Source organism: Pseudopodoces humilis, chromosome 2 (genome assembly GCF_049639895.1).
Source record: "Pseudopodoces humilis isolate 2021_Gansu_Grassland_sample_001 chromosome 2, ASM4963989v1, whole genome shotgun sequence".
NCBI lineage: Eukaryota > Metazoa > Chordata > Aves > Passeriformes > Paridae > Pseudopodoces > Pseudopodoces humilis.
The window spans coordinates 27,493,490-27,510,923 of NC_142201.1; the positions used below are offsets into that span (position 1 = coordinate 27,493,490).

General features: G+C 44.4%; 2 protein-coding genes across 4 annotated transcripts in view; one reads left to right on the forward strand and one right to left on the reverse strand.

Moving 5' to 3' along the window:
- The window catches only part of UXS1 (UDP-glucuronate decarboxylase 1), a 56,296-nt gene extending 53,380 nt beyond the window's left edge, over positions 1–2,916 (forward strand). For both annotated transcript variants that reach the window (XM_005516564.2, XM_088051132.1), the window contains 2 exons: positions 734–837; positions 2,069–2,916. In XM_005516564.2, coding sequence (XP_005516621.1) covers positions 734–837; positions 2,069–2,200 — 236 coding nt within the window. In that variant the 3' untranslated portion in view covers positions 2,201–2,916. The remainder of the gene's footprint in view (positions 1–733; positions 838–2,068) is intronic.
- Positions 2,917–9,440: 6,524 nt separating this feature from the next.
- Positions 9,441–17,434, reverse strand: part of ECRG4 (ECRG4 augurin precursor) — a 59,745-nt gene continuing 51,751 nt past the window's right edge. For both annotated transcript variants that reach the window (XM_088051964.1, XM_005516563.3), the window contains exons 2-5: positions 15,431–15,553; positions 14,699–14,746; positions 12,094–12,251; positions 9,441–10,035 (exon numbers count right to left, since the gene is read on the reverse strand). In XM_088051964.1, coding sequence (XP_087908090.1) covers positions 9,874–10,035; positions 12,094–12,251; positions 14,699–14,746; positions 15,431–15,521 — 459 coding nt within the window. In that variant the 5' untranslated portion in view covers positions 15,522–15,553 and the 3' untranslated portion in view covers positions 9,441–9,873. The remainder of the gene's footprint in view (positions 10,036–12,093; positions 12,252–14,698; positions 14,747–15,430; positions 15,554–17,434) is intronic.

The window sequence follows — 17,434 nt, forward strand, 5'->3', positions numbered from 1 at the left end:
TTCTGCAGCCCAGATATCATTTGCCTTCTTTGTGGCAAGCACATGTGACAGGTTCATATTCAGCTTGGTTCCCACCAGGACCCTCAGTCCTTTCCTGCCAAGCTGTATTCCAGCTGGTTGGCCTCAGCCTGTACTTCTCCAAATTCAGGACTTTGAACTTTTTGAATTTTATGAGGTTCCTGTGAGCCCTTTTTCCAGCCTCCTTTCTCAAGGTCTGGATGGCAGCACAGTGCTCTGGTGTATCAGCAATTCAGTATTGATCCAGCATTGACCCTTGGGGTACAGCATGAGTTACCAGTCTCTAATTGATCACCACCCTCTGGGCCTGGCCATGCAGTTTTCAGTCCTCCTCACTGCTCATCCAGCACTCAGTGAGGCTGTTATGGGAGACAGTGTCAAAAGCATCACTGAAGTCAAAGCAGGTGATATCCACTGCTCTGCCCTCAGCTACTGAAACAGGCAAGGTTAGTAGACTGGTCTGTGAGCGTAACTTATTTTTGTGAATCCATGCTGAAATCTTTGTGAAATGCTTTGTGAGCCCATGTTGCTGTGGGACAGGTGGATCATCACCCAGCTGTTGCATACAGTGCACCTGTGTCTGTGCAAAGCATTTCAGTGGTTGAATTATGAAGCACGGAGCTGCAGAAAGACCTGCTGCTCCAGTTGGTAGAACAGATGTAAATGCAAAGCATAGTGAATTGCAGATGATAAATCACAATGTCTTTTTTAATAGGCAGTGGGAGTGAAATCCAGTTTCTCTCAGAAGCACAGGATGACCCTCAGAAACGAAAACCTGACATCAGAAAAGCCAAGTTACTGCTTGGCTGGGAACCTGTGGTAGGTACAGATGAATTACTACTGCTGTGTGGTAAAACACCAGGAGGCAGAGGGGGCTAAGGGAGGGCCACATGGTAACTGGAATATATTCCTAATGCCATCTTCAGAAAAGTTTTAACATTTTAACTTTTTCACTTGCATATTATGAGATGTTTACCTTTCTGTAAGCCTGATGAATCATTTGAAGTATATGGTACAGTTACTTACGTTACCAAGCTTGTAGCTAATGGATCTGCTGGTGTTGCTGCAATCCTCATTCCTGTCACTAGCAATAGGAATTGGTTTGCTAGGAGAGGTAAGATCTGCCTAATTCCCAGAAAAAGTGTGACTTTCTTAGCCAGCTCCCCATTATAACTAGCACAATGGTTTGTAGCATTTTTTAAATTTGCAGACAAAAATCATTCCAGAAAACATGTGAACCTAGGTAGTAAATGTAAGCCTAATAATAGAAAAAGATCCAGACCCTTCTGAAAGGATTCACAGAGGCACTTGATATTGATAGACTCTGTCTGACAGCACAAGGTAGCAAATTGTTGCAAATACAGAAGGTTTAACTTTAGAATTCCTGGCCTTCTGTGTTTGGCATAGTCCATAACAAAACTTGTTCTGAAGTAGCAGTATAGAATTGGTACAGCAAGGCAAGCAGTTTCTGTGCTGCTGTTTTATCTTCCTGTATGGGTGATGGTGTCAAGCAAGCATGTCAGAGCATATGGCTCCTGTGAAAACAGCTCCTCTGTTGTTCCTGTCTCCATATTTTATGCCTGTATTTAAACACTGCAATTTGTAGGATTACAATTATTTATATCGGATTTAAGAATATCAAATGAGATACTGGATGCCAACTTTATACCATGCTGCAAAAGAGGATCTTTAATCCTTACAAACAGAAGGGGCTTAAATGCTTTGTGTTGGTCTCTTTCAATGCATTAGGGATTGAAAGTAGAATTATGCATGTCTGTTTGGATAATAAACAGGCTCATCGTAACCATGTGTGAGATTTAAATTTGTTGGGGTTTTCAACTTATGTCAGAAAATATGTGTGCTGGTTAAAAAGCTCAGCTGCATCAGCAGTGAGGAGATGTAACCAGCATGTGGTGCTGTTAATACTTAGATTGGCTAAGAGTGAGACTCCCTGTTTCCCTTGTGATAGCTGTGTTATAAAAGATACTATTGTGAAATAAGCTGATGTGAACCTAGAGTGATACAATTCTCTCCTCACTTTTGGGAACAGGTCCCATTGGAAGAAGGTTTGAATAAAGCAATTCATTACTTCCGTAAAGAACTGGAGTATCAGGCGAACAATCAGTATATTCCCAAACCAAAACCTGCAAGGATGAAAAAAGGAAGAACAAGACATAACTGAAGACTATTAGTTGGACAGGAATTCCCTTCTTGACATTTGACAGATGTAATTTTTTTTAATTTTATTTTTTTTTTAATTTTTTTTTTGAGAGAGACTTTAAAACAGGTATCATGAAGAACGAACTGGAATTTCATTCTGAAGCTTGCTTTAAAGAAGTGGATGTGCCTAAAAATAACATAAATATTCCCTTTCCCTGCAAATCTTGCCTTGCACTTTTTAAATCTGTCTTTTTATGTAAAATAGAGTAGAAGCATCTTTTAGTATCTTCAAGTTTTATATCTTGATGTGAGATCATTTTGTTGTGACTGTCCTTGACAGTTTTATTTACTGGTTTCTTTGTGAAGCTGATGATAAACACAAACGGGATGGAAAATGCCAATTTATTTATAAAATGGGTACTATAAAATATGAGATGTTCTACTATGCATAAGAAAAAAACTAGTGGTATTGTCAGGTGAAAGATACTGACATCTGCATATAGAAGAGTTTAAAAGAATTCTGTATGAGAGCTTTATGTATTCTTTAAAGGAGAGATTTTTTCAAAGGTTTAGTTTTAGTTGTACACTTGAATTTGAGATATTTTCATTGATTACCATGGATAAGGATATTTTGAATCACTACTGTGTTGTGCATACTCTGGGAATAAAGTTAATGTATTATTGGTTACAGTGGTTGAATATGCTATTTTAATAAAATACTGAAACTTCTGTTTACTAGTTTTAAGGTTTCACTGTGGGCTTTTCTCTGAATTTGCACATCTGTGGATTTATTGTGTATTAATTATAAAGTAACAGTCTGTAAATAATCCACTCAAAGTTAGTAACTTTGGTCTTGCATTGCTTGTCTTTTAACAGATGTATAGTAAGGGATGCAGGATGTCTGTTGAAATAGGACAGACAAAACCATCCTGATTTATTCCAATTCAGGTAGTTGATAGTGATGCAGGAGTCTAATATTTCTGTAAACCATGGAGCCTAACTTCAGCCTTCCTGAGGAAATACCGAGGAAGTGTTTCCTATTTTAAGCAGTTGCTACATTTCCAGTAAATGCTTTCAACTTTGGTAACTATGCCTGTTGTCTTGGAAAAATAAAACCAAAAAAAGACCAAAAGCAAACAAAAAACTTGAATTCCCCTTATTTTTAATAATTCTCCTAGTTTTAAAAAGGTATTTAAAAGGTATTTTGGCTTAGTGCCACTCAGAATTGAAAATCCTAAACCTCATCAAGCAAAGTGACTTGACTTTATCTCATTAAAGCTTGATATTTTTATTAGCTTTTGAGTATCTTGGTGGTAAATTGGGAGTTACCAGTAGCAGTGATGTTATGCCCAGCCCTGGGAAGACTCTGAGAGCAGTGCGGCATTTAGGCTCCTTTGTCTGAGCTGTCTGCGAGAGCCCCAGTGTGCCTGCATGGCTTGGAGTCCTGTCCAGTCTGTCTGGTCAGGTTCCCAGTGACTCCAGTAGTGGTGGGGTTGCTGCATTCACTGCTGTGCCCTGCCTGGAGTGGGGCTGCAGGGACCCTTTTAGGACTAATGGGTTTTTCCTTGTGCACAAGTGCACGTGTTCTCCCTTTGGAAATCTGCCATACAGCTGAGATGGGGAGACAGGGTGCACTTTCCTATCTGGATTCAGAGGTGGAATTTAGATATTATACATTACTTCCATCTTTTCACAGCTGAGCAGCTTGAGATCTGCTTTTTTTGTATGAAGCCTTTTTCTAGGTCCTTGATCTGGGCATTTATTCCGTACTAAATTGCCTGAAAGTACACCATGGTGTGCTGCTCCAAATGTGCCTGTAACCTGTCATTACTGAAACACTCACAAAGCACAGCCTCTCCCTGGACTCAAAGCCACAGCTGGACATGTGTGAAAGTAGTGCCTACTTCTTCAATAGTTCTTTGGAGAGAACTGTTAATCAGCTCTCAGCATGGTGGTTTTAACCCTTAAAACACTCAAGATGGAGATTATATTTGGAGGATGATGCTCTTTCTCCTTAGGTTTCCCTCCTTGGGCAAGTTGTGCCACTGAATGCCAAAGTCTATGAAGAGATGGGACATGGGTGCAACCCTGGTCCAACATTCAGTACAGCCATGGAGAGTAAGTTTGAGCTCTGGCTACCAGCTGTTACTCCCAGGGCTGTTTTTTATTTAACCCAGTGACTTTAGTAGAAAGTACGTGAATTTGTACAGGCACAAGCATGCTACTACAGACTAGCACAAAATGTGTATGTTCAAAAAAAAATAATCCCCCAGGAAGTCCAAACCTTTAGACACAAGAGAGAAGGATGTAAAAGCTCTTTAGGTTACTTCACAGCCTGACTTCCTTCGTAAAAGGAGCAAATTGAAGAGGGGGCAAGTGGCTGGTACCAGTACAACCCATCTGTTGAGTGTGTGTGATGCCTCCCACTGGGCCCGAACTACAAGACTCTGGATTTGCTACTTTCCTCATACTGTTTCTGGTTTTTGTTTCAGAGGTTCCTGATTCAGCTCCCATATTCTATTTCAATAGTGTCTTCCAGCAGCAGGAGCTGAGGCAGCTATTGCCCATATGTTTTGAAGCCAGTGACTGACCATGGGGCTGATTTGAAAAGCATGAATCATGTTGAATCTGCTGATGCTTGAGACTGAAAGTCTGGGGTACTTTGAAGTTACCTGGTCTGAACTGAGTCTTTAAGAAGATGGATAGAGGTTCACATGTTGGTGCTCTGCTCCTGTCTGAGGTTAGACATCTCAGCAGGAGGAGGCATCAAGTGTGCTGGGAACCACAGGAAAGAAAGAGCTGCTGCTTCTCCAGAAGAGTCACTTTTGATGGAGGGTAGTGGAATACAGCACTGAAAGCTTGGTAATAGAGGATTTGGGGGTAAATGCTGAGACATGCTCTCGGGATGTTCTTTTTCCCCTACAAAACTTAAGAATTGGAATTTTCTGCTGTCATTTGGTCAGGCAGACAAGGTAAAACTAGCATGGCCAAACTTGAGGTGCCTGTTTACTCAGTGATCTGTACAAATGGGCAGCTCAGCTGGTGCTGGGTGCGAGTCCTCACTCTCAGTAGGAAATACACAGTGCAGCAGAGGGAACTGGCCAGCTTGATGCTGCGGAGTGAGACCAGCTTTCCAGAAAGAAACCTTTGCCTCTGCAAGACACCTGCTTCTGTGCATCCTTTGATCCTCACAAGGAGGACCACTCCTGCAGCTGTAGGTTACTACAGCATGAGAGCCACACTGGGATTTTAATGTTTTATTTCAAGCATGATGTGCTTTTCCTTTGTTTCTCTACTTAAACTGCTGCTAAGGAGCATTGTCAGCCACGTTGCTAGTCTACAGACAAGCTGCAGAGGGGCTTGCAGGCCTCATTTATTTTAAGCAGTTCCATGAATATGTAGTCTAGAGAAGCCTCATGCCTAACTTTCTGCTATATGGGGAAATAATGATCTGGTAGTTTCTGTGTCTAAGATGTTTGCAGCTTCTCTTAACCTGTATAGATTCTGGTGGGTTTAGTAGCCAGTGAGTTCACTGCCATCTGGGTATTAATGTGTCTTTATCTATTTTTTTTCCAATAAATTTTTAGAAACATAATATATTGGGAAAAAAAGCTTCACTTTTTGTCAGTGTTTGAATGGAATTTCAAAGTTGAAAGAAGCATGATTGCCTTAGAGAACAGGCTACAAAGGGCAAAACAAGGCTTCAATTAGTTTGATGGAGTAAACCAGTCCCCAGCCCTGCTAGTACTGAGTTTAGTGCTATTTGAGGCCAGAAGTCTCTGAGGGTTGTTAGGAGCTGCTAGGGGCTGGTCCACAGGAAGAAGATGCTTTATTAACAGCAAGGGGAGCTGTATGCTCAACACTGCTAGCCCTAACTACCATACATCCCTTCCCTGAAGTTTCTGGGAATGTTGCTGCCACAAATCCATAGCTCCTCTGTTGTGGGGATTTCAGATGGCAGAAGGGAATGCTGTTTTTGCAGCTCTTGACTCCTTAGAGCTAGCATGAAGAGCAGCAATAGTTCTGAAGCAAAGCAGAGCTCCTGTTGTGGCAGGAGGCTCCTGAGTGCAATTCTGTATCAACAGGGAGGCTTTGCTAAAATAACAATTCATATTTCTCACACAAAAAACCAACAGATTTTGACTCTGTTCCTTGTCTCAGTCCTTCTCTCACTTGCTTATTTCATAATAGCAGATCTGACAAGTCTTTTTCCATCTTGGTTTGTTGCCATTTGCAGCCTGAAATGAGCACCAGCTTGTTTATTCTTGCAGTGTTTTCCATAGATGCTGACATGCTCTTCAGCAAGGAACAGGATCCTCTGAATGCTCTGGTCCATATCATACCATAGCTGAAAGAGCTGGAAGGTCCAAAGCACAAAGCCACAGGGAACAGTGGCTTTAAGTGCTGTCAAAGCCACGCACAGCAATCTGGGCTCTGTCCACCCCGCTGCAGAGAAAGCTGTTTTTAGCAAGGAGGCTGCATCTTCCACCTGGGAAACAGTCCTGGGATGGAAGTGCTCAATCTCCCATCTTCAACATGTTTGTGTCACAAGTAGGAACTTTAAGGGAATGATGACCTGTCCTCCAAAAAACAAAAACAAACAAAAAAAAAGACACAGCAGTAATACTTCCATTCTTTGGCAGAAGGATTTGCTGGCAGGTGTTACCAGCAAAGGAGGCAGCTCTGCCCTGCAAGTCTGATGGATCTGCCTGGCTGACACCGACAAACTCAGGGATGTTGCAGCATCAGGCTTTGAAACATGAAGCACTGGAGCATGGCCAAGCTGTTCCTGCTCTGAAGGGAGCCACAATGAACAATCGCTGCTCTTCTGTCTTGCTGGAGAGGTTACATTATGTCAGTGCTAGGATGGCTGAGGGTGGTGGTGATGTGCTCTGTGCTGTCTGCACAGCAGACTGGAAAGGCTGAGAGAAGATTGACAGTTCTATGTTTTGGGACAGAAATAGTCAAAGGAAAATAAACTTTGAAGCATTCCATGCATATCTGATATTTTTTTTGCCCCAGTAAATCTTCCTCCTTTTGCCCAAGTCTGATGGCTCTTCCTTACTTGCTTCCCATCATTGCAACTGCTGCACAGCAAGGCACGTGCACCCCTCTGGAAGAAGGAGGTTGTGCTCACCTCAGAGCTTTGCCTTGTGGTGAGTGACCCCAGCCTGCAGAAAAGTGCCCTCACAGCCACTCCCTCCTCCTTTCCCAATGGGAGAGAATTAGACAATCGGGATGAGTACTCTTGAGGGCTGAGGTAGGAGCAGTTTAATGAGTGAAGTAAAGAAGAAAACCCACGTGATGCAAAGGCCACTCACCGTCTCTCCCAAGCAAGCCTGGTGCTCACCCAGTCTCTGAGAAATGGCTTCCCTGGAAGGCAAGGCCCTCACACTTTTCTTACTAGCTTTTAGTGTTGAGCAAGTCCTTACATCATTTGGAATTGTCCAGTTTGGGTCAGCTCTCTCACCCATGTGCCCTCCCAGCCTCTCACCCACTCCTAGCCTGCCTGCTGGGTGACAGTGTGGAAAACAGGCTATGCAGGCACTCTTCACCCAAAGCAAAAACATTTGTGTTCTGCCTATGCTGGTTTAGTCACAAATCTAAAACGTGTTATCATATGTGTTGTTATGTAAAGTTAACTCTGTCCCACTCCTTAACCCCGCAACACAATATAATGAAAAAGATTTTTTTTTCCTCTTGGAGAATTCAGAAGACAGAGACCGTAGATTTGGGTGTGAGCCTGCGAGGCACAGAAAGCTGCTAGACTGAGTCAGCCTGCAGGAATGGACAGAGTTTACAAAGGCCTAGGGAGGGATGGTCTTTATTTACAGCACTTGTTTTATTCTTCCTTATTCAGCTGGTCTGAATTCCCAGTTGTAAATTCTGGGAAATGATGGAAATTACCAGCATGGTTCAAATGTTGCCAAATTCAGTACACTTTTTGGATAATACACAAAATGGAAGTATTCTTTTAGGAAGAGGTGTTTTCCAACTCTGCAAAAGAGTCCGTCCTTGACTCAGAATGTGATTATTCTGTATTTGGAATAAAGGGTCTTCTACCAAGGAAACACACCAATTTAAACCAGTTAAACTGGCAAGGCTTCTGTGAGTTTAAGCCTAAGTATGGCTGAGGGTTTGGAGCATGTTAGGCTAGTGTGGATCTGTGTGTGCAGAGAACTGATCAGCAAGTTCATTCAGCTTGGCTCCCTCAGCAAAGGGAAGTGTTCCTGCAGGGAGCTGTGTAGTGCTAGGCTACATCTCCTAGACACCAGTCCATCCCACTGCAAGGGCTTTAAGCAAAAGATTAGGAAATAGAGTTAAGAAAGAAGTGAAGTATAAGAAATGGTGTTGCTATGATCCATGCTTTGGAAATTTCTTGTGTGTTCTAGATGAGAGACTGCTAAAGCATCCATGCTGTCTTCTCTAACTGCTACAGTTGGTAGAACATATTTAATCTCTCTTTTTCCTGGTTCTTCAGTTCCAGAAGTCCTGGAGCAGCCAGCCTTCCTCACCTCCCCCTTCCCAGTCCTCTACATTTGTCAAGTGCCAGCAGTGCTTTCCTCTGCCCAGCTCCTCCTGAAGCCCCTGATGGCTGAAATCTCCCTTCCAGGCTGATGTTGCTGTGGTACAAAAATTGGTTGTGTTTTGGGATTCTTAACATACATAATGCCACCAACAATTCCCCTTTAGTCCACTGTGTTTCACTAACAGATGCCCAGTTTCTGATACATTTTGATGCTCAGCCTGACGTGCGTGTTTCAGTCTGAACTGGCGTAGAGGGAATTTTGCAGTAGGAAATTATGATGTCAGGGAATTGTGTTGGAGGCTATCTGACACTAACTTAATTTTAAATAGCTTACTTTGTTGTTTTATTCCCTGTTTTGAGCTAGGCTGAAAGCTTGATGCTAAGTGGAATGGACACAAAGGGGAGTATTCAACAAAGATAACCTTTGGGTTATCGTGCCTGGGAGGGGTTGGGGCCTCTCAGGTTGGATGCTCTGCGCCTCAGCAATTACTGCTGAAGTCAAGTTCCTGCCTTGAGCCTCCATTCCCTGGAGGATCTTTGCACAGACTTTGTAGGTAGGCAAGCTCATCTGCACTGAATTTAGCTTTTGTGAATATCTGTCCTTGACCCAACAGGAGCTGCAGAGGTGCCATGTCAGGCTTGGAGGGCTGCATGCTGTAGGTATGGAAACGGCAGAGGAGGCAACAAGGCAGAACTTCAATTGACAGGAAACCTTTTTTTACTTTTCTCCCAAGAATAATTTGATTTATTTGTTAATAGAAATGTGAATGGGCAGGCACATCTTAAATGTAGTGGCTTACATTATGTATTCTATATGCCAAAGTAGATGATATAATGTAGTTTTGCAATTGATTGTAGGACAGCAAATGAAAAAGCCATTTTAAAAGGGATCTGTAGTAATACAGTTGGAATTAAACTTTCTGTTATGAAGTCTACTAAATAATGGCAACCTGGTTATCAAAAAAGCTTTATTTCTATAACACTTTATATATATAGTGTACTACTAAGTAATGACAGTTAAAAAAAGTCTTGCTTTCACCCAAGTCAGGCAGTTCCTTTACTCTTGCTGTTTGACATGAATAGAGGGAAAAGCGGGGTCATTCGGGCTGAGGGAGGGCTCAGCCTCGCCCAGTGCAGCCCTACAGGCTAGAGCAGGATAAATGGCATTAGTAATCGTCGTAGTTGACGCTTGCTCCGTGCCTGAAGCTGTGTGGGTTTCGTGGGCCAATGGGAGAATCTTCGTCGTAGTGGTGCTGGTAGTACCCACCGTAGTATTCATTACGAGCACGTCCCAGGTTTGTCCAGTAGGAGATGTCATCTTCAAATTTCTGCCAGAAAAAAAAGAAAGCATTTGCTTTCCAGCCTGAAACTACAGTGATGAGATGAAACAGAAGTGGTGCAAGCCTCTTTCAGAAATTTGCATCCTTTGTACATTTGTCATAAATGAAATCTTTAGATCCAAGGGGTTTTGTGACTTGTACCCACCTTCTCTATGGGATTATCAGGATCCTGTGTGCAGGAGTTGTCCTGCCCAGCCCCACACCCCCTGCCCACTGCAAAGTGCTTAAACTGATAGTGCCTTCATCTGAAATGTGTGTGCACTAAGCACCTTTAATATTTTGATTACCTTGTCAATGGTGGACTGTAAAATCATGTCAATATTTTACAGTTAAAAATCTAAAGGTCTAGTTGTCCCTTGCCATGTGCCCTTATTTGCAATGTCCCTGACTGAGGTGCAACAGGCTTTTTTGATTTCTGTCTCTGATCTCTCACTCCCACCTTGCATGGGTGAAAACAAAGGTACAATGCAGCCTTCCAGCTACGGAAATGCAATTAGCTCTTGAGCTCTGCTCACAACAGCAGAGGAAATATAGTGTGCAAGGATATAAAATACTTGCCAAGCCAAAGCCTTTCCATCTGAATGACTCTTTGGAAATATTTTTGGCTGAGATTTAGGAGAAAAAAAAAAAAAAGAAAAGAAAAAGTTTTGCAAATACTCAATTGACAGCTATGGACCAAGTCCTTTAGTCCTTTGCTGGAACAGTTATTTCATTGTTAAGACTGTCTTAATACTCAAGAAAACCTACTAAGTAGATTCATTGTATCCTACAACAGGCCTCATTTCAGTTTTTGAAATGCATACAGGAACTCAGAGGAGAATTCACTCTATCTGCATGGTTTGTCCTTGTTCCTTTTGGTATTTTCACCCAGTCTTCAGTTTCTGATGTATAAAACCATTTTTCCTATTTTTCCTATTCCTATTAGTGAAGGGGGACGTAGACATGCTGTTGAGAAGTTACTTTTATCCACACAATATCCAGGAGAATTTAGAAAATGGTACCCTTTATTATTTCAGCTCAAGCAAAGGATTATTTTTCTAATTGTTGCAGTTTTGAAAATGAGGGCATTCATCTTCCAAGCAATCCACATAGCATGAAGCTTTCTTGCCTGTGCCAATGCAATCTCATTAAACATATTCATACAGCTGACAGAGGCCAAGAATTCAGCATCTATAACTATTTTTACCTCTTATTAAAAGCAAAAATGATTCTACATGTGGGACTGCAACCAAACACACTTTTCTGCCCTATTCCAGCATCTATTTAGGGGAGCTTTGTGCAGTTTGATTCCACTCCAGTGTTTTTACAAATAAAATATTTTTAAAAATGTGTCCTCATTTGAAGGGAGGCTGACTGAATATTATCCAATGGTTTTCCTTTCACATATAGAGTGGAGGCACAGCTGCCAGTGTTCATGATGGCCAGGAGCTTCCCACGCTATGGAGGCACAAGTGTGCATGGGGTGCATAATGTCAGTGCCAATCACAGCCAGCTTGGTGTGAATTTCTCAGCATGTTTAAAAGCTGATTAGATTGAGGCTGACAAATTTCTTTCCTGAAATACTATTGATTGCTTTGAGTCTGGACACCTATTCCACAAAGCAAACTTTGTTGATGTGTCCAGTTACAATTTATTAAGCTTAAGATTGATAGCAGGCAAGAACTCCATAGAAAACCTTAATGTAATTTTTTTTCTATTAATAAAATAATGCAAAGATCTCTGAACACGTAACAGAGGTTGTATTTCTGTGTGACATTTGCCTCTTTAAATAAATCTGGGCAGGGACACTATTAGACCCTGTCAAACCTGGCCTTCAACACTTAAGAGGAATGGGGCATCAGCCATTTCTCTGGGCAACTTGTTCCAGGGCCTCACCACCCAGTAAAGAATTTCTTCTTAATATTTTATCTATTTCTTCCTAATATTCCTAATAATCTAAATATCTTCTTTTTTTTTTTTTTTTTTTCATTTAAACCCCATCCCCCTTGTTCTATCCCTGTCTATTCTCCCTCTGTTTCATAAGCCCTCTCCATTTCTTGCACTCACCTGCTCGTCGAAGCCCAGGTACAGGAACTGCTGGTACCACTGCTGCACGTCGGGCTGGCTCCTGTCCCACAGCTGGCGCCTCTGGCGTCTCAGGCTGCTCAGGAATTCCTTGGCTGCTGTTTCTTTCACTGACACCTCAGGCTTCGCAGCAGCAGAGGCTGAAATTAATTCCCCCCACAAAAGGCATGCCAGGAAATTTTTAGTCAGCCTGAAGAGTACTATTTGCAGCAAGTAAGAAAATGATTCTCACATCGTGCCATTACCTTTGTGCTTGCCAGTGCAATGCCTGTAGCAGAGTAGCAGTAATAAACCCAGGAATCACCGATGTAATAGGATTTCTCTGCTACCCTCATTCTTCTGGATTCTTGAAAATCATTTCTGAGCTCAAGTAGAGCAGCTAACTGAGGAATTTGGATAAAAACACCCAGACTCAAGGAGATTATGCACTATGTGTTTGTGCTTTCAGGGGAGGAGACTGGCCCTAAGTGCTATGGTTGCAGAAATTGGGTTGAAGAAGAGAGGTGAAGTTAAAAAGACTGAGGAAGCTGGCAAAGTACTGCTAACATATTAGAGTGAAGGGAGAAACACTTAAAAGGATAGATTTTTGAACTGATGTGTAAAAAGTAGCATTTAGATGAGCACTACTAAATGCCCTGTATGCCTGAAAATAAAAGCCCATCAGGTTTTCATAGCAACCTTCGTGAGGGATGCATGGAAATGCCCTCAACCTGCCAGAGCCAGACGAGCCATCTGGCTTGCTCCATGCCTAAGAGCAGCTTGCTGTGGCTGCTAGAGGAACTGATGCACCTCCCAAAGACATGGATGAGAGGACTACACAGGATGAGAAGAAATGGCCTCAAGTTGTGCCATGTAAGATTGGATGTTAGGAAAAATTCCTTCACTTAAAGAGTGGTCAAGCTTTGGAACAAGCTGCCTAGGGAAGTGGTGGGAATTGCCATCCCTGGAAGTTCAAAAAACATATGTGGCACCTGGAGACATGGTTTAGTGGTGACAGTGGCTCTGCTGGGTAAATAGTTGGATTTAAACTTAGAGATCTTTTCTAATCTAACAGTTCTATGATTCTGTGACTGGCCAGCCCCTGGCCACACATGGAAATGATAAAACACGTTGTTGATCTGGCTGTGAAACAAGAAGTCTGTAGGAGTAAAGAAGTCTTGCCTTCAGATGGTTCACTTCAGTGAGGGAGAAATCAGGAACACGGGTATGCATGGGATTTTTGGAGGATGTGAGGGAAGAGACTGGGGTAGACAGGGAAGTCAAGTGGAGATGTGAAAACCACTGAAGTAGGAGCTGGGCAGACTCACAGAAGAAGGCAAAGGACTGCAAAGAGAAGGAGATTCTGAAGATAAAAGTGATAGATGAGTTGTAGTAAGTGGGAAACAGTAGGCTGTTCTGCAGTGATGAGCTGGAAACTGATTACAACTGTGAGCTTGAACTGGGTGTTATTATTGAGAAGAGGGATTGCTGAGCAAATGTCCCATGAATGAGCCCTCACACAAGGGACACTGCCAGCAAGGGAAGCAGAACTGTGTGCTTGGCCTGCTCACTTTAGAAACCAGCCAGGAAAGGGGAGCAAGGTTGGAATTAAAGAGACTGCATATTCCCTCCATCATCAGTTCTTCAGTTCTTCCTGATCTAAGCCATGTTGTCTGCATGCTCCAAGAGCCCTCCCCAGGCAGTTCCTCTCCCCAGGGGACCTGAACAAACACCACTGCTGTGGTGCAGGAAGGTTGCTCCTACCATCACACAAGCGCTGCAGAATGGTGATGTAAGGAACCCACACACAAGGAAAACAGAGGTGGTGAGATATATATTTTAGTTCTGGTAAGAGGTGTGGAGTGATGCCAGAAAAAAAAAACCAGTATGAAATTAGAAAGCCTGGCAGAAAGTGGGAGTCCCCTCTGTGGGGGTATAAATTCTTTGCTTCAGCCACAGAGCTGGCTGAGGAGAGCTGGCCAAAACTTCTGGGATGTTTCGTCTGCTGTGGTGCAGCTTGTTCCCAGTTGGCATCGATTCCACCACCTTCCCTCAACCAGTGAGCCATTCCATGCTTCTGACTGCTGGGCCCTTGGCCATCATCTCTCCCATAAGAGAGCAGTCTTCCAAAAAAGAAGCACTAGTGGGGCCAAGAAGACAAAAAGAACAAGTCAAGGCATCATAGGCAAGCTGGGTTTGCACATATTCTTCCTTGTGCCTGAGCCAGCAGTATTTCCATGCATTATAATTCCTTGGAAAAGTTTGTGACTTCCCCAAACGAACCAGATAAATGCCACGTCTGCCATGCAAGCATTGGAAAAGGTTGGTGCTGCATTGCGTGCAGAGCAAAAGGCAGGTGTGCTGCCAAGCCTGGGAACCCCGGATTTCAGAGGGAGCTGTGGCAAGCAGAGCCTCCAGCCCAACATCCCAAACAGGCACACAGGCAGAGGCTCTGTGTTTGCCTGTGGTGAGCGTGGCCCTGTGTTTGCAGCCTCCTGCTCCGTCTGTGCTCCTGGAGCTGGAGGTACAGGGACAGGTCAGCAGCAGCTTCTGCTGGCAGCAACCAGCTCCGAGGGAAAACAAAGCACTTTGCTGTTTCTTTACTTACTTTCTCGTTTCTGAAGCATCAGTTTAAGCTTATTTCCCCTTGAAACATCTAGACAAATAAAAATAAAACAGATACATTTACTGAGAAGGAAATACCACCACCACCACCAACAAAAAAAGATTTTTTCTCAAAAACTGCCAGAAGTATTTTTGTCATAGCTCCAGTTCAACAGGCAAAGCAGACAATTTTCTCCCAAGAGAAACTTGCTGTCTTTGCTCCCCTTTCCACACTTGAGTGCAATATACACTGCAGGGAAGTTTCTGACACTCCAGCATCCTCTCCCCAGCTCTCTTGGCAAGGGAAACCCTAAGCTGGCCTTCTTCACTGAGTAAATCATTATATTTTTCACCAGAAAACTGCAGCTGGTGCCAGTACCAGCACCCAGAACAGCATGACAATGCTGAAAGCCCCTGGCCACTGGGTGAAGGCTGTGCTAACAATCAGACCGCTCCAAAATCGTGCCTGGCATCCTGTCCCAAAGCACACCGGAGCAGTCATCCCGCTGATCCCCAGACCGGCATCGCAACAGGAGACCTGCGAAGCGCTCGGCTGTTCCCAAATGCTTCAGTCACTGGCAAACAAGCACCTTTTAAGAGAGATGCCCGACTTGCTCAAGGTTTGGAGCGTCCGAAGGCTGTCACGCACGGGGGATGCCAGGGGAAGGTTCGTTCCCGCTGGCCGGGCCGTGCCGGGCTGTGCTCGCCCCGTGTCCCGCATCCCGCGCTCACTCACCGGGGGCCGCGCACAGCAGCGGGAGGAGGAGGAGGAGGAGGAGGAGGAAGGAGACTCCGGGCAGGGCCCCGCGGGCACACGGCGGCGGCATCGCGGCAGGGGCGGCGAGGAGAGGAGTCCCACCTGTGCGGGAGGAGACGGAGAGGATGGAGGCGGAGGGAGGGACGGAGGAGCGGAGGGAAGGGCCGGTCCCGGCGGGCGGGGAGGGGCGGGGAGGCGAGGGCAGCGCGCCCGGAGCCCGCAGCGCTCCCGGATCCCGCGGGACCGGCACCCACGGACAGCGCCAGGGACCCCCGTGTGCTCGGCCACTTCCCAGAAACACTTCTTGTTTGGAGTTACACATAATCGGTCCAGTGAGACTGGCAAAGACCTTGCAGGTTCATGCAGGCTTTTCTGACAGGGGAGTCAAAAAACAAATTTTAAATGGCTGTAGCGTGTCGTTTCACATTGCTGTCGATAAAAACCCAGTTTGTCAGATCCTTCTTAACAGTACATGGAAATGGAGAGGTTGTCCTGATGGAAAAGCTAAACAGAATCAACCAAAGGTGACTTAGTTCAGGGTTTTCTCTGTCTCCTTTCCTCCCATCACCCGAACCCACAGATAATCACAATTATTTAAAAAATAATTTGGATTTTTTTTTTCTATGTATGGACAGTTTTACTTTATTCTAAGAATTCAGGGACCTAAAGTCAGACTCACAAACGAAGAGCCCTTCTGCTCAGCAGTTTCTTAACTCTAATGGTGCCTAAACTTACTCTTGCCTTTTCCTAATTCGGACTTAAACCTTCCCTTGGTGAATTCATCTTCTACCAGTTCCTTCCCCTGCAGATGCCAGAAACAGCCCAGATGAATTCCTAATGAATTCCTTACCCGTCCTCAGACACAAACCTCTCTCTTCCCTCGCAGCAGAGACCCACAGCACTCAGGAGACCACAATGAGCATCTCACCTCCTGCTGAACCTGTGCCAGCGCAGAGCAAGGGAGAGCCGGGCTCCCTCTGTAAACTACTTGTGAGAAATCTGGCAAGTGCTGGAGCCTTGGCTCTGTGCTAGAAGGATCGGTTCCAGATCAGTTGCAGATGAATACACACACAGAGTGCATACTTTGTATATTGCAATTGTATATAAATATGTACATTGAATATGTACGTGTGTGTATGCATAGCCACGAGTGCAGGGTGGGGAAGCCGTGCAGAGGTGTGGCAGCTCCCTGTGATGAGATGTGGAACATACAGGCACAGCAGATGGTGGGGGTGGGACCAGACCCCATGGCTGGCTTCACCACTCACTGTAGAATGCAGAAGAATCACCGGAGTGGGCTGGCCCCTCTGCAGTGTCCCAGCCCCAGCCTGAATGCTGCTTCAGAAAATTGTTCCTGTGTGCCCCACGCATCTTTCCTCTTCTGAAAAAAATCACTTGAATCTGCACTCAAAGCTTCTCCCTTGCTGCCCTTCATCCCCCCAGCAGCCCCGAGCTAAAGCTCAGGCATCTCTGCTCATCCTTTTTGTGAGGACTTGTTACAAGGACATGAAGTGATAGGATAAGGGGTAAGGGCTTCAAACTGAAAGAGGTTTAGTTTAGATATTAGTAAGAAATTCTTTAATGTGAGGGTGATGAGACCCTGGAACTGCTTGCCCAGAGATGTTCTGGATGTCCCATCCATGGAAAAGTTCAAGGCCAGGTTGCATGGGGTTGTCTCAGCAACCTGGTCTTCAGGAAGGTGTCCCTACTTATGGGTGGGGAGGGGTTGGAATGAGATCATCTTTAATGTCGCTTCCAACCCAAACCATTCTATGATTCTGTTATCCCAGCCCAAGTGGCAGTGTCAAAGTCAAACAAGAGCTCCACCCAAAGCGCTTCTTGCTCTCTGCAGGAGCCACATCTTCCCACAGAGAGAGCTGGAGGGAGCAGCAATGGAGGGAGCAGCACCTTCCCGATCCCTGTGACAGAGGCACTTCCATAGGAGGCTGGGGTCCCAGCTCAACTCACATGCAAATGTGAACA